The sequence below is a fragment of the Henckelia pumila genome, chromosome 3 (genome assembly GCF_033568475.1).
Source record: "Henckelia pumila isolate YLH828 chromosome 3, ASM3356847v2, whole genome shotgun sequence".
Classification (NCBI taxonomy): Eukaryota; Viridiplantae; Streptophyta; class Magnoliopsida; order Lamiales; family Gesneriaceae; genus Henckelia; species Henckelia pumila.
In genome coordinates, this window is record NC_133122.1 from 186,045,993 (window position 1) to 186,054,514 (window position 8,522).

The 8,522-nt window shown below is 32.9% G+C and overlaps 1 protein-coding gene across 4 annotated transcripts; it reads left to right on the forward strand.

The window, feature by feature from the left end:
• The first annotated feature begins 1,615 nt into the window (after positions 1-1,615).
• LOC140890452 (uncharacterized) lies at positions 1,616-8,294 on the forward strand. Of its 4 annotated transcripts, none has more exons than XM_073298237.1 (11): positions 1,616-1,804; positions 1,908-2,034; positions 4,027-4,104; positions 4,904-4,976; positions 5,060-5,359; positions 5,440-5,652; positions 6,804-6,896; positions 7,009-7,116; positions 7,209-7,484; positions 7,583-7,705; positions 7,798-8,294. In XM_073298237.1, the coding sequence occupies exons 4-11, from the start codon at positions 4,923-4,925 to the stop codon at positions 8,086-8,088; spliced, it is 1,458 nt and encodes a 485-aa protein (XP_073154338.1). In that variant the 5' UTR covers positions 1,616-1,804; positions 1,908-2,034; positions 4,027-4,104; positions 4,904-4,922; the 3' UTR covers positions 8,089-8,294. The 4 variants fall into 4 exon arrangements, with proteins under 4 accessions (XP_073154338.1, XP_073154339.1, XP_073154340.1 ...); XM_073298238.1 differs by having other exon boundaries at positions 1,616-1,799; XM_073298239.1 differs by having other exon boundaries at positions 1,616-2,034; positions 7,798-8,129; positions 8,161-8,241.
• The last annotated feature ends 228 nt before the right edge of the window (positions 8,295-8,522 follow it).

The following is an 8,522-nucleotide window of genomic DNA, read 5'->3' on the forward strand; positions in this document are numbered from 1 at the left end:
AGCGCCGAAACGAAGAAACCCAAATCCTGCAGATGCGCAAAACTTCACGCAGATGCGCCAATGTCCATAAACTTGGATTTTATCACTTCCGCAGATGCGCGGAATGGGGCGTATATGTGCAATCCCTTGCGCAGATGCGTGAGATACATGGCGCAGATGCGTCTTCCTCTTCTTCTCGATTTATTTTATTTCTTGATTTTCTTGGTCTTTTATCAATTCTAGAACATTGAAACAACCTCCAAATTGATCTTCAAGAACACCAACACTATCTTGATAATTTATCATAAAATTTTGAAGTGCTTCTTTGAAGTTCTTGCTCCGACCTCTTATAATTGGTCCTTGTGGCATCGACAACGGATTTTTAGCTTCCTTAGCCACTTGTCCAATATGCGCACCATCCATGATCGCATTAGAGATGGAGCTATGATATTAGGTCAGTGTAGGCGACAATATTCAGCAAAAAAAAATATAAAATTTTATAATCATAAAACATCACAAAATAATTACCTTACAATTGTTCGTTTTGAGTCTTCATATTTTGAAACCGTACAATAGCTTCATTATCAATGGTTAGAAAATATATCTTTCTCTACATAGACAATGCATGAGACTATCATTCATCCAATCATCACTCATTCGATTGCACAACCTGTCTTTCACAATTTTCATTACCAAACTCTATTAATTCCATTATTAATTGAAATTCACATCTATCATTACCAAGCTCTACTAATTCCATTGTTAATGGAAATTCACATCTATCATTACCAAACTCTACTAATTCCATTATTAATTGAAATTCACATCTATTTTAATCAATTTAATCAAGACATGGAGGGAATATGGTATTTAGTTCAATCCATTTAATCAATTCAAGGCCAGGGAACTCAAGGAAATATAACATTATTATTATTATTATTATTATTATTATTATTATTATTATATATAAAACAGATATAGATTATATAACATTTATATATATGTTTTCAAATCTGTTTTCTAATTTATACAGAAATCCAAAATCCGAGTATCATTATTTTTGAAAAATAAAAAATCTATTAAATCAATGCAACTATTCAAGGCCTCAAGGGAACTCAAAGGAACAATCGAATGATTGAACTCCAAACAAGAGTTTCAATTTGAAACATGATATCTCATTAATCATCACAAACAAAATTAATTCGTCACATATATTTTTATATACCTAAATAAAAAACATGATCTAGAATAAAAGCATAAAAGTGATAGGAGTTCAGATTGTCGATCTCTATCTTCGAAAAAACGAATATGAGAAATTGAGAATTCAAAGCAGCTGTGTGCGGCGTAGTTTTCATCCAAAATAGAAGATAGAAGGCTTCAAAATAAAAAAATCAATTAAAAAACCCAATTCCCACATGCTGGGATTGAAGACCAATTAAAAGAAAATTGATCTGGACTGGGTAAGTGTGGCCGTGTGGGCTGGGCTTCAAATTATTTTTTTTTTGGCTCTACGCCTCTACCAATTCTGGACCTATATTATAGATACTATTTTTTTTTGGGCCCAGTGTGGCAGCGGCACTCCGTCTATATTTGTGAAATAGAGTATAAATTTTACAGCGTTTTGTACGCCGTCGTTGGGGCTTTTTCCCCGGTATTCAATCGACAAGCGCCAATTTCCAAATCTCGCGCCGAATGCTCATTTCATATTCTCTCTTCTGAGCACGACTTGAGTCGAAGAAATCTCTCTCGCACATAGCTTCTGAGAAATCTCTTGTGAGCGCGTCCACCGTCTCGCACACAGCTTCTGGAAGTCATCGGACGTTGAGTAGTCCATCGTCTCGTTTTTCCCCAATTTTTTCATTTATGATCGAAACCCTCTCTTTTGTCCCTAATTTTTGTTTTAATTTTCGGTAACCCTATCGCTGCAGTCAGGCCAGCCTTCACCGATTGTTCTTCCTCAAAACAAAAAGCCCATAGAGAGCACAACGAAGAAACATGCCAGTTCTCTTTTTCTTTTTTTGGTTATCCGTATGACAAGAATTTCGTGGTGTTGAGGTAGAATTTATTGCTGCGGCAGCTAGAATAGTGTACTTTGTGCTTCTCTCGGGCTTTGTTAATCTCTCGGGCTTATGTTTTTACGTGATTGGTAATAATAGATTCTTGCTTCGAAATTTTTGGATCGGGTCATAGATCCACAGCTTTTTTCAACAGGGTTACGAGTTATAATAACTAGATATACTCACATTTGTAATGGGACAATTGTTCACCATATTATATATGAAATCTGATCAAAACTACTCTTGTTTGATTAGCAGAAAACACGTAGAAGTTTGAACAAATTATTGAGTGTGTGTGTAAGTGAAGATCAGCAGTATGACAGTTCTGTTCATCAATGAATGGGAAATCTCGATCAAAACAGATTTGAACATAGAGCCCGCATATGCTTCAAGATCTAGCTGCTATTTTTCTTCCATGTTACTGGATTTAGTATAAAATTATCACAGTTAGCTGCTAGATTTACCATTGACTTGCCTTTTTGGATATGCATCTGAATCTTGATCTGAACATTTTTTTATCCAGAAAGTAAAATAATTTAACTTTTTGCTTTTGGTTCAAGTAGCAATAACACCCTGGCAAAGCTATGTCACAAGAATTATTAGTTAATTTTTAGAAGAAGAAAACGAATTTTTAAAAAATATATATATACCTATTGAGCTAAAGATTAGGTGCAGACTCATAAAGATGAACCCTAGACATCTCATTTGAGGCTAGAGGTTCAATACTTCAATGTAAAATGGTCCCAAAATTTACAAGGTCCTACATATATCTATCTAGTATCTTGAAAACCTGGAAATGTAATAATTATGTCCAAGCTAGAAAACATAACAAATATCAGAACTGAACTAGCTGGAAATGTAATAATTTTTGGGAGTATTGATTGATATAATAAGTTGGATTGTTTGAATCAAGTTTGAAATTGGAAATATATAATTAATGTGAAAAGAAGACTCACTGGTCCGATACATGTTGTTCCTGTACTGCGAGGGTACAAAGTGTCCCCACAATCGCTGAATCATGACTTGGAGCCAATTCAAAGCCATGGCATTTTCTTCTATACATACACACACAAAAAATAGTAAAGGGTCATATTTAGCAGAGATCAAGAATTGCATATCAGAAAATAGAAATTATGGTGAAGGGGTTTGGGAAATGGAATAGAATGGTGGGACAGATGAGAGGAAAGCTTTACATAATGAGAATGTGCATTAATATGCTTCTTTGCTAGGAAGAGAAGTATCATTAGAAAATATTTATGTACTAATTTACATGTAATCTTTTTTTTTTTTTGGGTTCTTGTTTTGTTGAATAACCCCTTCTCTAATCTAGTTTAATTTGTTCTTTAGGGTAGCTGTTATGTACAAATTGGCACGATTAGTGAGTGAGTAGTAGCACTTGGATCGATGTTTTGCGATGTACTATGTAATTTTAGTTGAAGTTATTTTATTTAACCTAAAGAAATCAAAGAAAATTTTGAGACTTTTTAGTTACTATTGTACTTGACTTGCACTTGACTGTGCATGCATGTGTGTGTGTGCGGCAGGAAAGTAAACGGTGTTTCTTTAAAAAAATTCTGATTCCATTCTTTTATCTCGTGATCATTTGCATTCTCATGTAATGTTGGGAAATTTTTAAAAATTTAATTTCGAGTTTTATTTTCACAAAATTTTCGATGAAAATAAATTGTATTTTTAAAAAAAGAAATTTTATATAACTTAATGTATTTACATCTGTATGAAATAAACAAGTCATACAACTTTTCAAGTTGTTTGGTGTTGTGTTCATATGAAACAAATATTATTGAAGTACTAATTGATTATTTGATTTGACTTGTTATAATTGATGTGCTTTCAATGATAATCTACCAGCATCTAATATGAATATGAGAGTTACATTACCTGAAATAATTTAATTTCTGATGCTTTTTGATGCTTTCTCTATTGTTTGTTACTGTTTCATGAGATATCTTATTAAAATTTTCTTGTGCAGGCTTGATTTCTATTTACCGAAAGACGGATGAACTGAAGCTAATAGTCGAATTTGCAACTTGTGGAGCCTAGATTATTGGTATGAAGTCATTCTTCTTTTCTTTTATAATCTTTATATGAAAATGTATGTTTCTTTCTGACAAAATAGTACTAGGAAAAAAGCTTTTCTCGTATGCCACAAAATATCAGCTGGACAACACATCTGAAAATGTATTATCAGGAAATCTTATTTTTTGACCAGTGATTAAATTTTGTTTACCAGCCTGTTGGTGAATTACTTCTCTTTGATATTATGTATGAAACATGTATAAAAACCGGTTTTCTTGGTAACATATATATACTTGAAATAAACTCCTATCTATTTTAGAATCTTGATCAATTTATCTATTAAACTTTTATGATTATTTTGACTTGTTGAATTCCCATGAAACGGGCCGATCTATTGGATTTCTCACTCAAAATAACTTGGTAATCTACTAATCTCATAGAATTTGTATAAATTAGATTTATATGTGATTCTGTGTCTTCCAAGCATGTGTCTTTGTGGATGTCATTGTGTTGACACAGAAGCATCGTTGCCTATGCTTTATTTTTTGTGAAGAACTGATTTGAAGTGAATATGAAACTGTTATTTTGTCCCTTGGAAAAATTGGTAATCAAATTTTTGTCCTAAATTAATTAGCACGAGTTTTGAAATCTGTCAACTTGTTTGGCCCCCAAATTGTTTGAATTTTTATTGAACTTACAATCTTGCACTAGTTTGATAATTGTTTCTTCTCAAGTTACACAAGTCCTTATTTACTGTTGCAATATATTCCTGTCGTTTATTTTCTTGTTTATTTCAGTGATGCATCATGTCAAATTACTTGTTTGATCAGGTCATTACATATCATTCAAATGACGAGAAAAATGGGCAAAAAACGCAGCAAAGCATATGTGGATGTGATTCAGGTGATATTGTATTCTATTTCAAATCTTGGTTTATTTTAATAAAGTACACTTGGACATAAATTTCTCTTTTTGTTATTTTGCAGGAAAATATAGACTCTAGCAATTCACCTAAATCATCACAAGATTTGCATGGTAAAGAACCAGTTGATGACAACAAAATGGATAAGAAAAAGGGACGGGGAGCATCAAAGTTGAAATTGATTAGTGGGCAACAAAAGTGCAAAGAGCTAGAGCGTAATGAGTTCGGACAACCAGTCGGAGATAATTCAATAACGTTCGCATCTTTTCTAGGTTGCTTGGTGAAGAAATTTGTGCCATATACTTTAGATGGATGGAATGACGTAGACGAAGAAGTGAAAGATAAGATGTGGAGTTGTCTCCAGGTAATATTTTAGTAATTAAATTTTTATTTTCCAATGCTATAACAAAATGCGTCTATATTTTCATGTCTTTTAATGTATAGCTGAATTATAAAGTTGAGGATTGGGAAAAGAAATCAGTATTTCAAAGGTTATCCAAATTGTGGCGCGATAGAAAATCCAAACTTCGAAATCTTGTACGCCAAGCTAATTCAAGCCGAATGGCTTCACGAGATCTCAAACTTTTGAAGCCCGAATTTATGGACCAAAATCAGTGGGAATTATTTGTAAAGAGGACATTGTCGCCTACCTTTCAAGTAAGTATTTTTCTGGTTTTTATTGTTGTTTTCTGGTTTGAATTCTTTATTGATTGGAACTGTAAATGATTTTTTTGGTTTTAATTTTCTGGTTAGATGGAATGTCTACAAGACTTCTGTTAGTCTTGCTGCCATGTTATGTGGAGCAAGTGTTGGAAGTCTTATCCTAAATGTGGCTGATATGCTGAATGTTGGATGAATTATTGTAAACTAGAAGATACAGGGAAACAAATGCATATATTTCTCAAGTGTACACATGAGCGGAAGTTATGATTAGAATAAGATGCTCTATGATACTGAATGTAATGGCAAACCTAGGTAAAATTATCAATCTCCATAAAGCAGAGGAATGTAAATCAGATGTAAGAAAGTAATTGGAAGACTGGGATTCAAGTTTTTTTGAATACCTTAATAGTTCAGAGTAGAAAAGTGGACACATGTGGGATGCTTCAGATATATGTGAGATAAATCTCTGTTTTATTAAGTCTCTTTGCTGTTGAAAATTATTCTGTTAAAGCCTTTGTCTTGAACAGGATTTTCTTCCATTAACTCCATCCATTTTTCATAGCCCTCTTCCGAAAAAGAATATGAAAGTTAAGTTGCCCGAGATTTTTGGTTTGGGTGAAGTTTGTGAATCTTTAATAAATTGGACACACACACACACATGATCGACTCCGAGGTCACATTTTTAATGCTGTTTTTAATGTGCCTTATCAGTGGAAATCTATACTCTGTATTGACCCATTTTGGATCTTCATATGCCCTTCAAGGCTAGTATCATAATAGCTGCAGTCAGAGTGGTAGCTTAGGTGATTATAGTCGTAACAGATTACCATTCTGCATTCAGCTAAAAATTTTGAAGGCCTCAGTTTCACATTATCCAAAAGGTTACAAGCTTAGCCAGTAGCTTGCTAGTTTTAAGTGGTGGCTGATCAGTATTATACAAAATGTTTATAGAGGTTATTAAACATTCAAGCTAGATGTTTGTTACCCTAGTAGTGCAGGTGGTTATTTTTTTCCAAGTTATTTAATCATACGTAGTGCAGATTTCATTTTATTAAACAAGCAATGACTTGGTTTTTTATTTCAAATTGAAGTACTTTTGTGTGTAATCTCTTTATTAACGTCTTCGTTTGTTTGTTAAATCTCAGGAAAAGTGTGTCAAATATAGAACAATGAGGCTAAATCAAGATCACACTCACACAATGAGCCGGAGAGGTTATGCTCGTTTGAGTCACATTTTGGTAAATATTGTTATTATTTTTTTGTTATATTCTCTAATTTAGCTAATATATAATGATATATGTGTCTTTCGAATTTGTTTCCAATATATTTTTTTATATCTCTATATTTAAGAAAAAAACAAGTCCGGAAGATACAAATATCACAAGATCGCAAGTTTGGATTGAAGGTCACAAGAAAAAAAATGGGGAACCTAGTACCCAAGCTGTTGGAGAAAAAATGGTAATATAATTATCTTTTTTTTAGAAAGTCATAATAAAAAATGACCAACCTAATTTTGTGAGTTTCTCATAGCTTTATTTTTTTATTTGCAGAAAGAAATAGAAGAATGTCCACCCGAATCTCGAAACACATGTAACATGGCTGAAGATGCAATCAACCTTGTGTTTGGCAAGGAAGCTCGGGGTAGAGTCCGCGGAATGGGCTTTGGAGTTGCACCATCAAACGTTGGAGTTTCTGTGCAACAAAGTGGAACTGTTACACAACTTCGACAAGAAATGCAAGAAATGAAGTCCATGTTTTTACAAGAAATGCAAGAAATGAGGTCTATGTTTTTACATAATATGAGTCAACAAAATCAGCAAGAACAGGTTAGTAATTATACAACATATCTGAAATCATTTTTTTATGTACACTGAAATTCTTGAAATATCATGAATTTCTTGACACTATTTGTTTCTAAAATTAGGTTGCTAGTGGTGGAATTGATAGCGGTGTTGCGAATGGGGTTGATAGTAGTAGTGATACCAATATTGGTACCAAAAAAGGTGGTGATTTTGGTAATGCTGAAAAACATCTAGCTACTGTTCAGGTAACTATCTTCAAATTATACTTTTATAAATCACAAAATTGTTATAAAAATATAAGTGGTATAATTATTAACTTTGTGTTATTTATTTACAGTCAAATTTGAAGAATGTCATTCATGGAGATATTCGTGCTAATACTAGATGTAAGTTGCTTCATTGGTATGTTGATGAATTAGTTGTTGCAGAAGGTCGTATTGTATCCACAGATCCGAACGCAAAAGTGCACCACGTTGTTCTTGGTGGATCTTGTTGGAAAGTTTGGGTTGATAAGATTTTGGTGGAGAAGGTGGACCTAATTCGACCAAATGATGAAATGCGAGTTCTTGATGACGCATTAGGAAGCACGGTCGCATGGTTATCTAAATTTGTAGTCTTGTGTGGTTGATATAGATTCTAGTGATGTGTGTTGTTATGTGTAGCTAGTTTGTGGAGATATTTAGTATCGTTTTTTGGGTAGTATGATGAAGAAACTCGTGTATTAACTTTGCGAGCAGATTACACTTGAAATTGTGCTTAGTTTGTTGTAAAGATTTGGTACTTTCATTTTCATGAATGAAATTGAAAGTTTTTGTGGGGGTGTACTGGTTATTCATTTTTAATGACTTTTGTGGAGTTTAAAAGTTTAGAGGTATTCAATCTAGATTTTTATATACTTCATAAAAGTTTAGTGGTATTCAAGATGAGTTTGAAAAAGTCATGTGATATTCAAATTTGATTTTTAAAACTCTATAAAAGTCTAAAGGTATTCAAAATGTCAATAGACTTTTAAAAGACTCCATGAAATTTTATTAAGTACAATAATTAAAGCATAATGTACAA

What these genes read in the sequence shown, in the direction of transcription:
- LOC140890452 (XM_073298236.1), top strand. Translation starts at nt 4,923, where the DNA reads ATGACGAGAAAAATGGGCAAAAAACGCAGCAAAGCATATGTGGATGTG. An exon ending in CATTGTCGCCTACCTTTCAA is followed by an intron (nt 5,653 to 6,803) that starts GTAAGTATTTTT and finishes GTTAAATCTCAG; the next exon opens with GAAAAGTGTGTCAAATATAG. An exon ending in AACAAAATCAGCAAGAACAG is followed by an intron (nt 7,485 to 7,582) that starts GTTAGTAATTAT and finishes TTCTAAAATTAG; the next exon opens with GTTGCTAGTGGTGGAATTGA.